Below are 20,729 nucleotides of genomic sequence, written 5' to 3'. Positions count from 1 at the left end.
CGTAGCGAGACTATTACGACCGTTAAATATATCGCTACCGATGGTTAGCTAATGGATCCGTTATTCATCTTCAAAAGCGGCATATTTCAAGAGTGTTGGTTCAACGATAGCGAGGCTTTACTACCACTCACGAATACAGCAATATTACCTAATAGCTAGATATCCGATGAATTAGCCCTCGAATGGCTTCAATCTTTTATTAATATAACTAATGATCGCACGAAGAGGGGGAAAAACGTATCTTGATCTTTGACGGCTACGGCTCCTATCTTACTATCGAATTCCTATAAAGATACGAGGATAATAACGTTATACCATTCGCTTTTATGCCTTATACGATATATCTTTGCTAGCCTCTCGATGGTAAGCCGTTTTTAAGCTATAAGTAACATTTCCGACGTATTAATAACGAGCTATCTTATTGGGCCGGTCAGCCGATGGGGAAGTCCGAATTTCTACGCATCATTAGGCCTATACGAGAGAGGGCCTTTAACCAACGAATTATCCGCGAAGCCTTTAAAGATCGTAGTATTTGGCTAGTTAATAGTAGCAAGATTGTCAATAATCTAGCTAACTAGCTAGATTTACCAGATCTCTACGCTAATCTCCGTCCGTATAGCTAAAAGACACTATCACCACCACTAATAGCCCTCTCGTCGTCGAGCGTAGAAAACAGCCCTCCAAAATCTATTGAAGCTGTTAAGAAAAACCAGCAGAAGCTATTAAAACACGTAGATAGCTTTACACTAAAGCAACAGCGAGGTTTAGAGCGGATATTTGAACACAACCGAATCGCTATAGAACACCTCAATATGGCCAACGATACAATCAGTCAAATAAGAGCCGCCCAAGCACCCTTACGGCGCCAATTTACCAAGCGACAGGTGAAGCCACTCAGCCAGACCGGTATATTATCCGTACGCGATGCAAATCGATCAATTGCAGGGAGGAAGGCCAAAAGCGCTGCTGTTGAAGAGAAACGGTTAGCCAAGCAATGGGAGAAATTGTATGGTCGGAAGCCACCACCAGCGGTTATGCAAGAGAGTGAGATATCAATAGAAGCAGCGATGGCAGCGCAAGATAGTGGGGATATTTATTTCGTTGATAGCCAGCCGATGCGTTAAAAATTGATGATTTTGATCAAGATTGGTGGTTACGGTGATATTGGTGGTTACGGTGAGGCACACCCACAGCGCGGAAGCGGTGTGGGTGGGCGAAGACACGGATAATGTCTGGCAACTCTTGGCGGTCCCTTTCCGTTCTAGCGCTCACCCTCTCGCCGCTTTTGCTCATTGGGTAGAATTGACCACGACCCTGAGCGGCCTGAGCCGGTCATAATCAAGTTGATCCACTCACTGAGCTTGACCGGAGCCACCCGGTTTGCTTACTACGCTCGTCCAGGTCCAGTGGGTGTGACGGAATCCACGTCCAAGCTAACAATCGAGCATCACATTGTTCGAGGACTCGAGCATATATTCTGCCAGTCAAGGCGTGTCACAGCTATTGGATGCCTCGATTCAATGTCGCTACAGGAGCCGGATTCTCTCAAAAAGGAGCGAGAAGCCAACTGAAAAAGAGCGAATGCTGGCTGATGGGCAGGTAATACTCAGCGAGCTCAGGTCACGTAACTTATATTTAGTGTGAGAACCCCTTGGGTAGAGAATGAATACATCTAGCATATTGATATCATATCGCTACAATAGGATAATATGCTGGTAGCCGCTAATGGCCGACTATCTAGTCCTCTACCGTCAAGCCTCGTTGAGACCCGTAAGCTAAGGCCGAAATCAATGGATAATGTAGTGCCAGGATGCGAGGAAGAATTATATAGGCATAAAGAAACACTATAGCACTTTTCATTCCTGCTTGATGACGGCGGGGCTCTCACTCTTCACAACCACCTCATCCGAAAGTGGCTTCTTGGCCCAGATTCGCTTCGCGCGCTGATAGGCGTGGAAGCGCGGGTTTTTGAGCGCTTTCCGCATTTCGGCAACATAAACCAGGACTTCCTCCCTGGTCCACGGCAGCGGGTCTCCATACTTGGTGAGCAGGTACATTGAGTAGCCCTCCATGCCCGACAGCCAGTGCTGGATATTGACTATGCCAGCCTCCTTCAATGCTTTGTCTCTCGGCCATGCCCCGATAGGCCACTTCGTAGTCTTCTCATGAACGTCCACAAATCCGGCCTTCTCAATGTCGGCGCGCATTGTTTTCGTGATATCAAGAGACTTGCCCAGTTTTTCGCCGGCGGCGAAGAACCTAGGCCCCCAGGTGAATAGGACACTATCCGCCGGTATACTCCCGTCATCACACTCACAGCGGATATCCATTTCAATCTGCTCAAACCAGCCACCGGGTTCCAGATTGTTATAACATTGCTTATAGAGCACGTCCCATTCGTCCGGCGAAAACGCACCGATCCCGTGGCGAAGATGAATCAGGTCGAACTTTTCGCGCCATGTCCAGTCCTGCAATACATCGTCTACTTCAAAGATGCAGTTTGGCGGGATCCAACTAACAGGCGGGGGGAATAGATCGACACCCCGGACAACAGCGTCGGGGAACATATCCGCCACATCAATAGCCCACGAGCCCTGCCCGGTCCCAATGTCGAGCACATGCTTTGGTGCCGGGACTGGTGCCAGATACAGTGGATTGATCGCGTCGGCGTTCATGAGAAGGCATGCCAGATGTCCCACTTCATACACCTCGAACTGTTGTTCATCGGAGGGACTGAAATACTCGGCATCTCTCAGGGTTTGATATCGTCGACCGTTCTCCATAAACCCCTTATACATAGAGGAGGCGATTGAGGTGGTCTCGGATTTCCAGTCTTCCGGGTCGTACTCATTGGAGCGCGGGTAATGCAGATTTGGATCTGCTGTGATCGTGATGTCGGCCATGGTGGGGAGAACAAGGCCGCAGCTCGGTAGCTCAATCCGCTCTTAAAGACGTGGAGGACTGTCACCAACAGGTCTGCGCTTTGGAAAGACAACAAGGCAAGTGGTCAGGACCGGCGACCAAATCCAACACACAGGCCACGCCCAGCACGGATGCTCGGATGACCGTAGTTGCTTTTTCTTTCTCGGTGTTCGAGGTCGGACACCGTGACCAACGCGGGGATCTTCCGGAGAACACAAGATGTGCACGAGAAGGTTCTGTGCTAAAGACGAGGTGTGGGATCGGAGACGTTACACGGTAGAAACCTCCCTCGTTCCCGTGGGGGGTGGGTTGGCTGTCTCGGGAACAGGGGCGGTTGGTCCCCGCGAGTAGTGCAGTGTGATAGCCAATGACTGATGAGGAACGGTGGGGACATTATGCGGGCGGTTAGTTTTGGCACTTTTACAACTGGCCGCAATGGCATAGAAAGGCGGTCCCTCGGTCCTAACCTGGCCCGATCCGCTTTCAGTGGGGGAAAGGGGGGGCTGCAGCTGTTGGCAATTGGATGGGCTCGGCCGCCAACCTCAAAGCTCCTACTGAGCCTGGCTAGTGTTCTCGACGGAATCCTAGCGCTGGCCTTCCTGCACGCTCCGCCATAGGTCCTCCAATGGGTGGCCGCATCCTGTCTACTAACGTAGCAGGATTTCGTCAGCTGTTAAGATAGGACCGCGCCTAATCAGAGTCCAGAGAATCGTGAGACCTGTCAGGTTTCCACACCTGGTAAATCCCGAATATACGTTCCCCCTATTCTCCCCCAGTTCGTTTGAAACGGCTCGTTGCAGCACTGCAGCCGGGATCTTTGAATGCCATTGTTCACGGTATCCGGCCTCATGGCGTATGGCTGGGGTCTCTGGGCGCTGGCTTTTGTCAGCGCCGTCGTTGCCCGTGTGATCGTTAGACGATACTGGACCTCGATCCGAGACGTCCCCGGTCCTCTGTTGGCATCGTTTTCGAATCTTTGGCAGGTCTTGCAGCTTTTGAAAGGCCATACCGAAGCGGAGACAATTAAATTACATATAGAATATGAGGACCTGTGAAATAGACGCCGAAAATGACAGCCTTTGACGCCAGAAACGGCCTCCTTTCCACCCGTAACTTTAGAGAGCGAGCCGGCGCTTCACCGCCCATTGTCTAGCACCATCACTATATTGCACCCAACTAGTGCCGTTAGTCATCATCAACCGGCCCTGATGTTTGATGCTCGTTCAACAGTCATTCCCTTTGAACCAATCTGAGTAAAACGACGCCGAAAATGGCTCCCCTGTGCAGTGCCATCCAGGCTCCTTCCCTCTTTGCCCTGCCTAGCCGGGCCCTTATAAAATACTCGTTCTTCCCCCCTCTCGATACACTTATATCTCCCCAGTCCTTTCCTCATCTCCTTTTCCCGACTCCCAAATCGACTTCGCGAACCTTGCTGCTTGTCTTTCTAGATTCCACTCTTGGTCGATTATCTTGGTTTTTGCAAATAGCAAATTCTCTCGTTCGTTCGGCTTAGGGTGAGGAGCATTATTACTAGACCGACCCTATTCTTTGCTAGGAAACTCGAGCCAGGCTAGAATAGTTCCGTAGCCTTGGATAGCTACCTCTAAACTTTAAACCGAGGACCTTATTAAGTATTGCCGTCGTCGAACGGTATTAGCGAAAGTAAGTATAGATTTTCCTAGAACTAGGTACGGTAGGTAGCGTCAACTCACGAGAATTAGATTTTCTATCTAGTCGGAGGCGGACTATATAGACTAACGTAATTCCCGCCCGACCGAGCCACCCGGCCGACCGAGCCACCCCATCAAAAAACGCGTCTTCTAACCCACCCACCTAATTCAACCACCTACCATGCCACCAATTCGCTCTGGATCTGCTCAGAAATCAGCCAATCAAGAGGGCAAGATCTTATTAGCCCTTGACGATATCAAAAATAGTCGTGTCGAGTCTATACGCGCAGCAGCGAAGCTATACGCAATACCTCGCACTATACTACAATACCGCGCTGTCGGCCGCCTCCCACGCGTCGATGTGCGCCCATCTGGTCATAAATTGACCTAATACGAAGAGGATTCGCTTACTAAGTGGATAATCTCTATGGATACGCGTAGTGCAGCGCCTAGGCCCTCTATAGTACGAGAAATGGCCAATATTCTACTAGCTACGCGTGGTGAAGACCCTCCAGCTACTGTAGGTAAAAATTGGCTATCAAGCTTCGTGCAACGACGCCCTGAGCTTCGTTCAGCATTCTCTAGACGCTACGATTACCAAAGAGCCTAAAACGAAGACCCTACCTCACTACGAGCCTGGTTTACGACCGTATAAGATGTTATCGACGCGAATGGTATCTAACCGGAGGATATCTATAACTTTGACGAGACCGGCTTCGCTATAGGGATTATAGCTACACAGAAGGTCGTTACAAGGGCGGAATATTATGGTCGGCGATCGATTTTACAACCGGGTAATCGTGAATGGGTTACAGCGGTCGAAGCAGTTAGCGCTGATGGCTACTCGCTACCGCTATACGTGATATTTAAAGGTAAAAACTTCATAGCGTCGTGGTTCGACGAGAAGCTTCTAAAAGATTAGCGTATCGAGGTCTCGCTAAACGGCTAGACTACCGATAAAATTGGCCTTCGGTGGCTACAGAAGCTATTCATTCCAGCGACGACGACACGTACGAAGGGGAAATATCGACTCTTGATTCTTGACGGCCACGGTAGCCATCTTACACCTTAATTCGACCAGATCTGCATAGAAAATCATGTTATACTACTTTATATACCTCTACACTCTTCGTATCTTTTACAACCGCTTGATGTTGGGTGTTTTGCTATATTAAAACGCGTATACGGTCGCTACGTAAGCGATCTTACTCGTGCGTCGTATAACTATATCGACAAGTTCGATTTCCTCGCAGAGTACGCCCGGGCGCGCACGGAGGCCTTTCAACCTTATATTATTCAAAATAGCTTCGCTGCTACCGGTCTTATTCCAGTCGACGTAGATCGAGTGCTTTCGAAGCTCAATATCTTACTCCGAACGCCATCGCTACCAAATAGCAGGCCAACTACTAGCTGTAGCCAATTTAGCCCAAAAACACCCAGGACGGTCGTGTAATTACAAAAATCAGCTTCGATATTAAAGGATCTATTAAGATATCGGTCAAATAGCCCTCCGAGCCCATCAAAAACCGTACTAGATCAGATTATCAAAGGCGCTTGCATATCGCTTCACGGGGCCGCGCTATTAGCGCAGGAAAACAGCGATCTACACACAGCGAATCAGAAAATACGCCAAAAACGCACACGATCTAAATAATAGATAGTGCACGAAGGAGGCCTCACGGTCAAAGAGGGCCTACAGCTAGTTCAGCAGCTGAATCAGCCAATTAAAGACACTCTAGTAGTAGTGCAGCCGCAGGGCGATAAGGCTATTCAACTAGCTCAGCCAATCAGAAAAGCTCCACCGAAGTGTAGTGGGTGTGGGCAGGTCGGACATAAGGTTAATTATTGTAAAAACCGCTAGATATAGCTAAATTAATACGTTTTGGTTAAGATATTAAGATTCAAAATTTCCTAATGGGGTAGGGTGGCTCGGTCGGCCGGGTGGCTCGGTCGGGCGGGAATTACGTTACCTTCTCCGGGAGGATTACGTAATCTACATGAATTTCTTCGATTAGATATTCCGAACATTACGAGAGAAGACGCTACAATCTTATAACAAGTATTAGCGCCGCCTTTACTAGTATTTCGAACTATTTACTCGTCGCCGTATTAATAAAAACATTCATAAACAGATACGACGAGTACGAGCATTTCTTCCCTACTATAAAGATTAGGCTAATAATAACACAGTATTTAGATAGTCCTTTTCCGGCCGAGCGAAAGATCTCCCGACGAACGAAGGACAAGAACACCCTAGATATAGATATCTTCTATACGATCTACCGTTATTACTAGGTCTATTCGAGGTTTTTCCGTTATAGGAATATACTTATCCAATTTACTACAGTATAGCTATAGTCTACCATCACCGGGACTCGCCCCGGTGTCTTACTTCTATAAAATACCTTATTACCCGGTAACCCCTCCTGTAACGATTTTACTACTTGTTAGGGTAGAAGGCCTATCGATCAGGTAAAGAATCGATGGCGAATAGATAATGAAATAATTGTAATACAGTTTAGCCGTTCTTCTTTTTAAAGACTGAATCTTGCCGATTCAGATTAAAAGGAAACGGGACACTCTCTTTTATTAGGGAATAACGATACCGAGTAATAATAAAGAATAATATAACTACTTTTAATATTAACGCTTCCCTATATTAGACTAATACGTAATCCTTTATAATTTATTCCCCCTCTAATAGTAGCTATCCTTAGCTATAATAGAGAAATAGGGATATTTTACTTCCGATTTATATAAGTAATAGACTTATAATAATAGTGTTAGTTATAAAGTCTATTTTACTTTTATAATTCCGTAGGCTAAAGTTCCTACTACTAATCCTTAATTAAATTAGCTAAGAACCGTAGCCCCGGGATAGAGAGAAGTAAGAAAGAGAAGAAAAAGAATATAGCTAAGGCTATTTATAGTTTTTCCTTTTAGAGTTATTATCCTTTTAAGACTATTTTATTATAATAGGGATAATTAGTAGCGAGAGATATATTAATAGAGAATTTTAGTTAATTTAGGTATATTTTATATCCGAAAGTAGATATAAGTAAAAGATACCTAAGGTTAATTAGTATTAATATTAATTCCTTTATTATCGAGTTCTATTAGGTTTCTTATTTTCGATTAATAAGAGAAGGCGAGTAATTACTAGGAATCTAGGGGTATTTCGATATTTTCTTTTATTAGAAAATAAAGGTTTTAGCGTACTTTTATATAATAGGAGTTTCTAATTAGGCCGGAAGTTTCTATTCTAGTTATAGTTCGTTACTATTTATAATTTTTTAAATTACGTATATATAATAGACCGGTAGTAATTTACCGATAAATTAGATATATTTCTAGTTCGTATAATAAAGAATTCTACGAACTAGTATATATCTCTAATAATATAGGTTTTATAGGTAATAATACGATTTATCTCTTTTCGGCCGTTTTATCTTTTCTTAGTATTAATTATAAAACCTTTAGGTTTTTCCTTCTAGCGAAATTTTCTTCTTTACTTATTAATACCCCTCTCTAACTACTATCTTTCTATAGTAGTTAGTTACTTTTCTACTCTCTTTCTATTAACCTTTCTATATCTTTTTAGCTAAGATACCTAAAAAGGCTACGGCTAGTCTAAAACTATATATTACTAAGGTAGTTTTACCTATATTACTATAGTATATAGGTTATTTTTATATTATCTTTATATAGTAGGATAGTACTAAACTCTTAGTAGTTTAGTACTAAATAATCTATCCTACTTCGAAGTCTTACGAGTACTATTATAAGAATTATAGAATCTATAAAGTAGTATAGAATCTCCTATATATCTCTATTAATTAGATTTTACTAATTATATAAAGATCCTAGGTAGTATAACTAGAGACCGACTAGATTTTACTAGGCTTCTCGAGTTTATTAAGGAGTTTTAGGTCTCTTATTAAGATAGTATCGTTATTAATACTTCCCCGAATTACGATCCCTTAATAGGTACCTATCCGTTAGTATTTCTAAGATATATTATTTAGACTATATAATATCTTTATAATAGCTTTAATACCCTAGTTTCTATATATCGATACGAATATAAATTTAAAAGCTAAAAGGTAGCTAATAATATATATAATTATCTTCTTTTCTATAAGGTTTCTCTAATAATTTAATAGAAAACCTTAGTTAATTATAACTAGTACTTAATTTCCCGATAGATTACTATTTTTCTATTAGCTCGCCTTTTTATAGGCATTTCTTAAAAGGATATCGAGGCCTATAAAGATTTAATTTACCGCCGAATCGGCCCCGTAGATAATAGATATAGTATATAGGTAGCTTATAAGAAGATATTCTTTAATAACGTTCGTAACGCTATTAAAGATTATCTTCCGTAGGAGCTATCTATTAGCTAGGAGGCCTTAGATATAGAAATATAGGTAACTAGCTAGTTATACTATATTAATAATAACTAGCCTATTCTATATCTAACCTATTAAAATTTAATATAGATACTATAGGGTTTCGGGGTTTTTTCGTAGCTAGTTCAAAAGATATTTCTAAATTTTAATATATCTAATAATTTTTATAGCTAATAGCTAATTAAAATCTAATCGATAAGAATTAAATAGAGAATAGCTAGCTTTTTACTACTATTTCGGAATAAGATAAAGATTTCTTAATTTTTTTACGGAATATAGAGACTATAGATTTTATATTATCTATATCTTCCTTAGGTACCTATTAGTTATACTCTAAGGACTATTCTTTCTATTTAATAAAGAAATATAATTTACTATATAATTATTTCTCTTCCTTAATTTCTTTAACTTCCTATTTATTATTATCTTCTAGGTTAGGTATTAGTAGTAATTTATAACTATTTCGGTCCTATTACTCTATCTATAGTTTAAGATAGGATATATAGAATATATTATAAAGTCTTAAGTATTAAGCTAGTAACGTAAGACGATATATTTATTTTCTAATAGCGTTTAAGACCCGAAATAGCCTAATAAATTTTAGAATAAGCTTTTAAGAGGACGTTTTAAGCTTAAGATTCTTAGTAGATAATCGAATAAGATCTTTACGTTTTAATATTAATAGGGTATAATAGGTATTAAAATATTTCGCCTAAGTATTAGTAGCTTTTCGCTACTAATCTTTTAGATTTTTACGAAGTTTTTCTAGCTTCTAAATATAGTCTAATACCGCTAGGATCTCTTTTAAAATAGATTTATCCTCGAATTATAAGTAAAAATCTAGTAAATAGCTATATATTATTTTAAAAAGAGACTTTCCTAAAATTATATTAATAGTATTATTACTAGCGAATTCGGCTATTTGTAGTAATTTTAGCTATAATAACTATTTATCGCTAGCGAAGTAACGAAGATAGTATTCTAAAATTTAATTTATCCGTTCCGTTTAGCTATCGGTTTACGGATAAAATACTATTAAAAATCTTAGTTTTATATAGGATAGATAATATACCTTACTCTAAAACTTACTAGTAAATATCGGACCCCTATCTAATATAATTCTATCTAGAGGTCCGAACTTAAGTTCGATCTCGTTATAGAATAATTTAGTAAGATCTACTATAGTTATTAGGGATAAAATAGGGAAGAAACGGGCTATTTTTATAAGTCTATCTATAATAACTAAGATTAAATCTATAATCTTTTCTTTAAAAATTATTTCTAGAAGACTAGTAATAAAATCTATAGTAATTTTACTCTATAGATAGCTAGGAATTAGTAATAATTCTAGCTTACTATATAGTTAGTACCTCGGTACTGCTATCCCTTAGTATATTAGATATACTTTAATATATTTAGCGACGTCTCGCTAAAGATTTATCTAATAAAACTTCCGACGTAATAGCGTTTCAGTTCTATTTCGGCTAAAATAGCCTACTAATAGATCTTTATAGTAAAGGCTTAATAGCCTACGCCTTAAATTTTCCCCTATAAGGATATATAGGTAATTTTTAAAATAGAGTAATCCCTCGGGATTAATTATCTAACCTTTTCGCCTTATTTTCTCTTATAAAATAGTAGCTACTCGGCGGTAATACTCCTTATCTTCGGCCTAAATACGCTAAATTAGGTAACGAAGATCGGTATTAGCTTTAGCTAGATATATATTCTTATCTTAGTATATATTTTATACCGATTTAAGAGGGATTTTTTAGGTATAACCTAGTTCTTCCTATATAGCCTAGCTAACTATAGACCTATTTAGGTTATTTTATTAATTAGATAGAATATCTTTAGATAATATATTATCTTCTAATACTAGCTAGGATTTATTAGCTAAATAGCCTTATAGAGTTATACCTTATAATTCTATATCTACCGATTATTTCGGTAGTGTTTCGGTAACTAAATAGTTCCGAATTAGGAGTAATAGATCTAAGCTCTTAATTTCTTTAAGGGCTAGATTTATTTTTCTAGATAATCTATCTATAGGGTTTATCTTACCTAATCTATATTTAATTATAAAATTAAATAGAGATAAAAATATATACTAATAAGCTTATCTCCCTATTAATTTAGTTTAGCGTATAAATCTTTATAGATTCTAATAATCTAATAATACTTTAATAGGATATAAAGAACCTTCGAAATAGTGTCGCTAGTATTTAAATAATAAAATAATAGTAAATAGCTCTTAATCCGGTATCGAATAATATAATTTAGCTCTATTAAATTTTCTTAACTAAAAGGCGATAGGGTAATAGCGTTTATTTTAGCTTTCCTAAGATAGAATTCTAGATATACTATAATCCGATATATCTATTTCTAGCCTAATCGGTTTTATTAGATTAAAATATTATAATAACGATACTAATTAAAATATAGCGATTAGGCGTCGAAACGCTATTTTTTCGTAGATATTTAATTTAACTAGACTAGGTTTTCTCCCGTTTTTACTACCTTTTAGTAAATCTATTAAAAATAGTATAATAAAGGAGTAATATAGGATAAATCGACGGTAGAAGTTATAAAATCTAAGAAATATTTAGATATTATAAAATATATTAGGAAGTTCCTACGATTTAATAATATCTACCCGTCGTTTATCTATCGAAACGCCTTCGTATCTAATAATAAAACTAAGGAATTCTACTTTATTTTAATAGAAGGTATATTTTGAAGGTTTTATAAAAAGCTCTATCTAACGTATCTATTCTAAGACTTAATAGATATACTTAGTATAAGACTCTCGATCTTTAGAGAAGATTAAGATATTATTAAGATATACTATATAAATAATATCGAGAAGGCCCTAAAGTGCTATATATATATAACTTTAAAATATAGTAGGTATATTAGTTAGGCTAAAAGATATAACTAAATACTTAAAATAGCTATATCGAGTACGAAACGCTATTTTCTATTTATCTCTAAAGTAGATATAAATACGATAATAAGTATTTTTTATATCGATTTTACTAAAGTATTAAGCTCTAGAAATCCTATCTAGGATTTCCGAAATAAGAGGTAAAAGATACCGATTCTTTACTAAAACCTTATTAAAACTATAATAGTCTATATATAATCTTAAGCTACTATCCTTTTTTAGGATAAAGAGAACTAGTACTCTAGTAAGGCTCTTAGAGAGATAGATTCGCCCTAGTTTTAGGTTTTTATCGATATAGTTTTATAATACTTCTAGTTCTCGAAGGGAAAGTAGATAAATTAGTCTATATAGTAGGACTACTCCGTTTTTAATTAGAATTAAATAGTTAGTTAATTTATAAGGAAGAAGGATATTTATATTTTCTACGGTAAAAATATCTTTAAATCGATATAGTTCCGGTAGTATTTTAGTATAGATATCGTCTGTTTCTTCTTCTTAATCTCCTAGAAGCTAGATTTCTTCTAGGGTTTTTATAACTATAAATATAGTTATATAATTTCGATATAATTTTATAAATTTTCGGGGGTAGAGATTAATAATTTCTTTATTTTTAAACTACTACTAATAATTTACTAGTAAAAAGTATATATTTAGTTCTCGAAGTATAGTTATTAATAAAAAGATAGGACTTCTTTCTAAGTAAAGATCTCGATTAATAGCTATATAAGATCTTTTAAAAGTTTTAGTAGTTCCTCGACTATTAGTAATAGTAATAGGAACTTTCTAAATACTATATAAAAGTATATTTCGCCGGTTAATCGCTTCTAGTATTAGTACTAAAAGTTTTACCTATTATAATCGATATTATCGAATAAATTACTAACTTATAATATTATATTCTATACTAGTATCTAGGTCTATATAAGTTTCGATATTATTTTAGACTTAAATCGGTATATATAATTATATAACTATCCCTACTTAGGGAATTTAAGTTAAAGGCGTAGGGTTTAATTTAACTCGGAATCGTTTCTCTCTTAATCCGAGTATATTTCGAGTAATTAGATTTTAGAAGAATTCTACTTAGGATACCTATTAGTAAGGTAAGAGTTATTTTAATAAATATAGTAAACTAAATATTTACTATTTTTTCTAATAGGGTTTCGGCTATCTTTCGGTTTTAAATCGGAAAGATTTCTATCTTAGTTATTTTAGTTCGATCCTCTATAATTAGATAATCTAGATCTTCTTTTTATTCTTTTTAAAAATCGATTCGAAGAATTACCTCGATTCGAAGAATTACCTCGATTCGGTAAAGTTTTATTAGCTTTTTATTTCTAATCTACGTAAAATATTTCCTAAAAATAGATTATAATAGCGACTATTTCTTTACGAGTTTTCGGTAACTATTAATAGTATTTTAATATTTTTTAGCGTAATAGATTACTAAGCTTAGTAAAGAAGTTTAGGCTTAGTTCGCTTTTATCGAGTTTTAGAAAGTAAGATTCTAAGGTATCGAGTTTATTATAGAACTCTCTTAGATCTTAGTCGGTTCGGTATTATATTATTTTATATTTAATTTTTATATCTACCTTAAGGATAAAAGCGTTTTAGATAAGGGTAATTATCTATTCTTTAAATTAGTTCTAAGAATTTTTAACGTTTCGCTATTTAATTAAACCTTTTCTTTTAGTATATCGGTACTATTTTTATCTATATAATTAGTCTATATAGGTAATTATTTTAAGAATATATTTATTATTAGTCTTAAAACGTTTTAGAGAGATCTTAAAGATATACTCTATATTATTTAACTAGTCTTATTATTATTATATAGTAAACTTATAGATAAAGACTAGAATATTCTTAATTTTAATATTATTTCTTCTTTTATTAGAGGAAGGAGGACTTTTCGGTAATAATTCGCGACTGTCTAACTCTCGGATTTATATTCGAAGATCTTAGAGTCTTTCCTTTAATCTTTTTTATTATTTAAGTAAATTAATTCGAGATCGAATCTATCTTATTTCTTTATTAATTCGATTAATATCCGAACCTATAGTTTCTTCGGATAACTCTAGGCTAATTATAGTAATATTACTAGTTTTACTAATAGGTTCTAACGCTAGATTTTCGCGATTATTCTACCTAGCACTTTACTAGGTTACCGGTCGGAGGTTCGATAATAGTAGGGCTATCTTTTTCTTAGGTAATCGAAGAAGAAGATTTAGAAATTATAACGATTTTACTACTTATTAGGGTAGAAGGCCTATCGATCAGGTAAAGAATCGATAGCGAATAGATAATAAAATAATTATAATACAGTTCAGCCGTTCTTCTTTTTAAAGACTAAATCTTACCGATTTAGATTAAAAGGAAACGGGACACTCTCTTTTATTAGGGAATAACGATACCGAGTGATAATAAAGAATAACATAACCACTTTTAATATCAACGCTTCCCTATATCAGACCAATACGTAATCCTTCACACCTCCCTTAGTAAACGCAAACGAACCTATACGTTTAAAAGTGATCTTCCGAAGTTTATATCTCTAAAAGACCTTCTAGACTTAGTTTGCTATCGTAATATTAAGCTTTTCTACTTAAGAGATCCTTAAAGTAAATGTAACGTTCTTTATACTATCATAGAGTTCCGTAATCTTAAAGGTCGACCGGAAGGTACTAATAGATAAGTATACAAAAGTACCTTAGATTCATTTTTAATTAATATAGCGCTTATAGTTATTTTTAGTACTAAGTTCTTCATATATAGTAACTACTAACTAGTATATTACCCGATTACTCAGATAATCTCGTTCGCTTTCCGTAATAGGGCTTTTCTTAATACAGAGCTCACACCAGAGCTTATCTAGCGGCTGCAAGTTCCTAGGCACAGTTTATCCGTTCCCCTCCGCTAGAAGCCCGAAGTTCTAAACACGCCTATTCTTCGACGCTTTAAGCGCACTCTATATAGCTATAAACTCTATAAATCCTTATCGATGACATATAAATCAAGTCGACAAGCACTTAAAGAGCTAGGCCGGGATGCTAAATTCGAAGACGATATTAGATATTATAACTTTCGCCGTTAGACGGCAAATAAAGTCAATCGTAAGTTCTTCGTACGCAGAAACGATAAAAATCTTGTCTTCTCGATCTTGACTAGCAGTTTCTAGGGAACTTTACTAGCCAGGAGCGGCAAAGGGTGCTTAGTCAGTCCGGCGACGCCGTCTTCGAAAGGCATTATCAGTCACAATTCATCGGACGCGATCTCTAGTATATCGTTCTTCTTCGGCCATCTCAAGAAGACCTACATCGTTTCGTAGGGAGCATGCTCAGAAAAAGGGATATTAATACTCCGTCTGAGCTTACCAACACATATAAGCGTACTATTCGCTAGAATCCGGATATCTTATAGCTTAGACGTAAGCAGAGAGAGCTCGGGGCGGAAATACGATCCCTAGCCGGTACTATCAAAAATGCTCGAATTCCCTTTCTATACCTCTACTAAAAATATCAGGATATCAAGAAAAAAATAGCTTAACTTCGAAAGAGGCTAGCGACCGACACACGAGAGGCAGCTAGGAAAGACTATTTCTAAAATACGCCCGTACTAGAAATCGACAGACAGATAAAGTAACTCCTCGGCAATACTAACGAAGCCTCTACTAAAGCTCCGGAAGATAAAAACTCTCGTAATAAAAGCTAGGAATTGCCTACTCTAGATTATATATTTACTAAGCGGGTACGCCTAGTAGAAAACTTCTACGGACCCGATACAGAGGACTTTAATAAAGGTAGGCTACTCGCTCGACGTATCTAGGTCACTAGGGATATAGTTACGCTATTACGGCTTTCCGAACCGAATAGGCGAGGTAATCGAGTCAATTAGAATATTAACGATAAAGACGACGACTTCCTTAATTAACTAGAAGAATCGCCGCCCTTCGAGGGAGACACTTTAAATTATATAACTAATATATACATAATTTACTATAGTCTATCTCGTCAATTATCATCGAACCCCCTTCCGTATAAATTCCCTCCTAATCGACAGGATTCTCTTCATCGCTACCTAATTAATACACATCTAGTCTATACGTACGATAGAATTAGCTATAATTAGGAAACCTATCGCGAGGTTCCCCCGTTTAGCGATATTACCGAATTTCTAGCTTATACTTCTACTTAATATTTATATAATATCAATATTAAATTGTCTTATCTCCTATAGGCATCACAAACTAGCTATAGCGACGTTTTATCCAAAGAAGCGTCTCTAGTATCTAGAAATCGATAAAAGACTAAGACTCCCGCCTCTTCCGTCGACTTCGAGATGTAAAACATTGACCTACGCTTATTTAAGGCACATCCTATCCCCGTTGCGATAAATTTGCCGACCTAGCCAGATACTAGAGGTTTATCGCCCTCTAGTGGATATTCTTACCCTAAGTCAGCTAAACCTACAATAAGATAATCAACGAGGAGTACGGCAAAGTTAGCAGAACCCGCTTCTGCGCTAGAGTCGAAGTCTCGATCACAATAGGTGAAACGCTTATCTCGGAGAAAGTGCTAAATAGAGCAGCTAATATATAGAGGGAAGGAAGAGAAAAAACGACCTAGTCACGTGAAAGCCCTCAAAAGGCCTCCGTTACGCCGATCAAACAGACTGAGATCTTAATCAATATATTTATTCGAATGATTTTAGGTTCATAAGTTTATGTATTTTAATGTTTTTCTTAAGTATTGGTTATATCGCAAATATTTCAAGCAGCAATGCTTCTGAGCCTGTAGCTAATACGTAATTTTGTACAGTAACGAACTACATAACTACGTATCTTGAGTTGTCGATCGTTTTATAGGTAACTTGCGAAGTTTGACATTATTCTAGGATTCTACTTAATATCCGTTCGGGGTACCAATTTAGAATAGATAAAAGGAAGAGCAACTGTAGGACGACAATCTAGGAAATTTTGTAGCTATCGAAGTCAATGATCCTCCATTCACAACCCTGGAGGGGAGGATATGGGCACAGGCCAAGCAAGACTTTATCTAAAGGCCGCTAGAGATTGTGGCCAGACTTACTAGTAAGAAACGATATTCAATCAAAAGCAACGACTAGTAAGTCAAATGAGACTGGGCTCAGCGACATTGATATCAGAGGCAAGGGACCAACACAACCGCCAGTTTTGTACGATAGGGAGTAAGAGCAACGTTCGTCCAAGACTTCTCGAAGGTGAGAAGAATCGACACGATACCATTGCCTAGCCCCGCTCTAAAGGCCCAAATCTTCCCACGGTTCAATTTAGAAGCACAGATCCCCAAGATCTGCACTATGTTAGCACGTCGCGACTCTTTATATCTTACATCCCTTCGTAAGGCAAGCGCTTTAAAGCACAGCGAGATCTTAATCCGTCACTAGTTTCGGCCTCGGATAACGCGAAGCCTAGGGAAGTCAATTATCTTTCATATTAGACGTTTATAGCCAACTTACCAGTTCAGAACGAAGAAAGGCCTAAAATCCGGAAGCGTCCGCTGAGAAAATGAACACTTAGCCCGTTTTACGGAGACGTATACCCAGACAGACATCTGCGTTATACATCTTGCTATATTCGCATGCTTTCTTTATAAGACTTGATTTACGGCGATATTGTTTCTGGCGCTTTGCTTTCCTGCTCGAACCAGATCGACTTGGTCGGGTGTTTGGAGTGGTAGTTATTGTAGAGTTGCCTTTGACAGCGAATAGAATAATTTCTTTGATATATTTTCCGATGAAGGAAAGAAAAAGAAGTAAAAGGAGCTAGCCAGTTCAAATTAAGTAGTCTCAATTTTTGTTACAGATTTCTCTAGGTTGTTCTTCTCTCAACGGTCTTAAGTAACTCGTATCTTTTAAGTGTCGCGTTAAAAGAATTAGATCATCAACTGGTTTACTCCTTAAGCGTTCCTCTTCCACTGTCCTTTACATTAAATCCAAGGCCTATAGGCCAACAGTCATTTACGCCCGCAGCTCGAGACATAAACGGTGAAAGAAGTAAGGTAAACACATAGTAACAACTCGATTGTATATCAAGAATAAAGCCTCCTATAACAACTAGAATTTGATAAAGACTACTTCTTAAGGATTAGATCGAACACTTTATCGCTAGTAAAAACGCACGAACATTAAAGTAAGCGAAGGCAAATTGACCGACAAGATCTTCTCAATGCCATCTACAAACTCACCAGCGTTTGACGTCTTATTCATCCAAAGTCGATTGAGTACATACCAAGGCTAACGCGCGTCTAGAGCGAGCCCGCTCACTTAAGTCTTTCCTTAATGGCAATTTTATCTTACAGTACCATTGCTAACACGAGCATGTACACAGGCTCGCAAACCCTCGGACACGAGCTGCCCTTCAATCATTCAAGCATTTGTACTGATCTGCGTTGACCTATCTGATTCTGGTCTTGGCACAGCCAATCATCAGTCAAAAAGAGCAATCTCTAGAAAGCTCGGCGTTACATCTCGAATCTGTCAGGGATATTGTATACACAAAGAGACAGGATGATCGAAAATATGATCTGCGTAGGACTCAAAAGGTGCGTATGGGTTTCCTGAACGCAAGGAGGCTACATTGTGTAGCCACTTTAGGAGTTATTTCCATGGGCGTGGCTCTGTTCCTTCTCTATGCCAGCCTCATATCTAAATAATTAATTGTCTCGCAACAAGACAAATTTCAAATGCCACTATTCGAAGTCAAAGTGCTAGAGCAAGAAAGATCTCATCTGAGGACATCAAAAAAGCTATTCCTATCGCATTCCCTCCAGATTAGACCTCCGCATCGGCCCACAAAGCCCATAGCCCAACCCGCCCCAACCCGTAAATGGGCTGGGCTTCGGGCCTAGTCAATAGGCCCAACCTGGCCCATTGCGGAGGTCTATTCTAGATATTATTACTAGTCTTTGAACGCTATGCTCTTGAATTTCCAACTGTATGTAATCAAAAAAGTATGCAGTTTATATAATCATCAAATACTCGCCATATTTCTGCCAATACCTGTCTGGACAGGAGGTGTCGTGCACTGCCATGGACCGGCTTGAAGCCTGAGGTAACAATACTTGCTAATTCAAGCAGAATGGCAGAACAGCAGAACTATCCTTCGTTCAATCTATAATTCCGGCAGAATTCTACCCTTCATTATTCTGCCAGTAGTCCAGATTCCATGTCCGAGGATTAATACGGCAGAAAATTACTCAGCATCTGTTTCTGCCCGGTCTATCTACATCTCACTTAGTGCCGGCAGAAACGACATTGTATTGGTATTGTACTGATTGGTCATTAATGACGACCATGCGTCATGATACTGTAAAATACCAAAGGCCACCCAAAGCCGTTATGCCATCCTGCGAAGTACGACTATCATTTAGACGATTAAATCCAAGGTCTAATTGAAAATCTCGACTACATCTACCTTCCATTCTATATCTTACGTTCAAGAAATCTGCCAGTTCCGAGGTGGAACGAACGACTCAATTGGCTGTTTTCAGGACGTAGGGCCCCAGTGAATAAATAAATGAAAAGGCAATATGGTTCAATCCTTGGGACCATTAGTCCTTCATAAAGGATAGAATTGTCTCACGATGGGCAAGTTGCGTTGCCGAAGGCCATAGTTGAGAATGAGAATCGAGATGTACGATCCTAGTAACGGTGGCAGCCCTTTACGATTACTAGAGTACTTATCAAAAGGTATCGTCATTCCAGGCGAAGTGAAAGTGGAATGTGTAGCTAATCATAAAGTTATGCGAGAAGTATTTGCTTGGTCTGTTTATTTCATTTGGCCAATCCCGGGGGCCTTCTCGCACCACCACAATCACTTTTCTTTTTCTGTATCATCATTGAATTCGGAGACACAATCCTTTTCTCAAAGAGCTATATAGTATATACCAGCTACCAAAATAATCATAAGGGCTGGAATAACGTGCATGCATATATAATATACGTGTCTACGGGCATATATGTAAGTGACACGTAACACAACAAACCCCCGCTCAATAACATGAAAACCGAAGCATCACTCATCCTAGTCAAGGCGTTGAATATGGTAAAGATGAAGATGGTCAGAATTTTAAGAAGGACTCTTCACTTTACATTCGATAACTCAAGACTCCAGCCTGTTGAGAACTTAAAATACTACTTAACAAAGATGTAACAGATACGAAATCTTTACTCGAAATTCCCATTCGTATAATTCAACTCCCTTGAAAGATATTCTTTCCAGACACCGGGCTGCATAAAGCTTTGCAAAGACCCATCAATTCTAGTCATCCTTTCAGCATTGACACCCCAGCCAATCCCTTCAAGATTACTGTTTTGTCAGCCATCATAACCAGCCCTAAGAATGTTCTTTTGAATTAGGAGTCAGAGGGCACGGACACCTATTCTGTCCCTTCCGAGAAATCCTCTACGGTACCCTCGGAGACAAGTGACGACCGTGATTTCATCGCTTCGGATTCAGAGAGATTGTCATACACCTCGCATGATTCATCGGATGTTTTATATCTTTTCCATGGGTCTTCGCGAGCTGAGGGAGAATTTGGTGTTCAGGTAAGTGCATCGCGATCTATTCTCAATAACATCGCTGACCTAGTGAACATCTCATGATAGGACGGAAAGATTCCAATCAAAACAATTGCGCGACAGTCGGTCATGCAGAATGGCCAACCTGTCACCAAGTATCTTGTTCTGTGGTACTCGTGGGAAGATGATGAGATGTGAGAGGCTCATGATATGGTAGGGCCA

At 38.4% G+C, this 20,729-nt stretch overlaps 2 protein-coding genes across 2 annotated transcripts; one reads left to right on the top strand and one right to left on the bottom strand.

The window, feature by feature from the left end:
- Positions 1 to 1,856: 1,856 nt before the first annotated feature.
- On the bottom strand, positions 1,857 to 2,903 carry N7482_001590 (class I SAM-dependent methyltransferase; the record flags this gene model as incomplete). Its single annotated transcript, XM_056683715.1, has 1 exon — positions 1,857 to 2,903. One exon carries the CDS (start codon positions 2,901 to 2,903, stop codon positions 1,857 to 1,859), a length of 1,047 nt encoding a protein of 348 aa, XP_056547321.1.
- A 17,083-nt stretch (positions 2,904 to 19,986) lies between these two features.
- On the top strand, positions 19,987 to 20,705 carry N7482_001589 (uncharacterized protein; the record flags this gene model as incomplete). The annotated part of the gene is made up of 3 exons (XM_056683714.1): positions 19,987 to 20,031; positions 20,346 to 20,534; positions 20,595 to 20,705. 3 exons carry the CDS (start codon positions 19,987 to 19,989, stop codon positions 20,703 to 20,705), a joined length of 345 nt encoding a protein of 114 aa, XP_056547320.1.
- Between the last annotated feature and the right edge of the window lie 24 nt (positions 20,706 to 20,729).

The sequence above is a fragment of the Penicillium canariense genome (assembly GCF_028826845.1).
Source record: "Penicillium canariense strain IBT 26290 chromosome Unknown utg000001l_segment0_segment0, whole genome shotgun sequence".
Taxonomy (NCBI): Eukaryota; Fungi; Ascomycota; class Eurotiomycetes; order Eurotiales; family Aspergillaceae; genus Penicillium; species Penicillium canariense.
The sequence above is the reverse complement of the archived record's forward strand: the minus strand, read 5'-3'. Positions and strand labels throughout refer to the sequence as shown.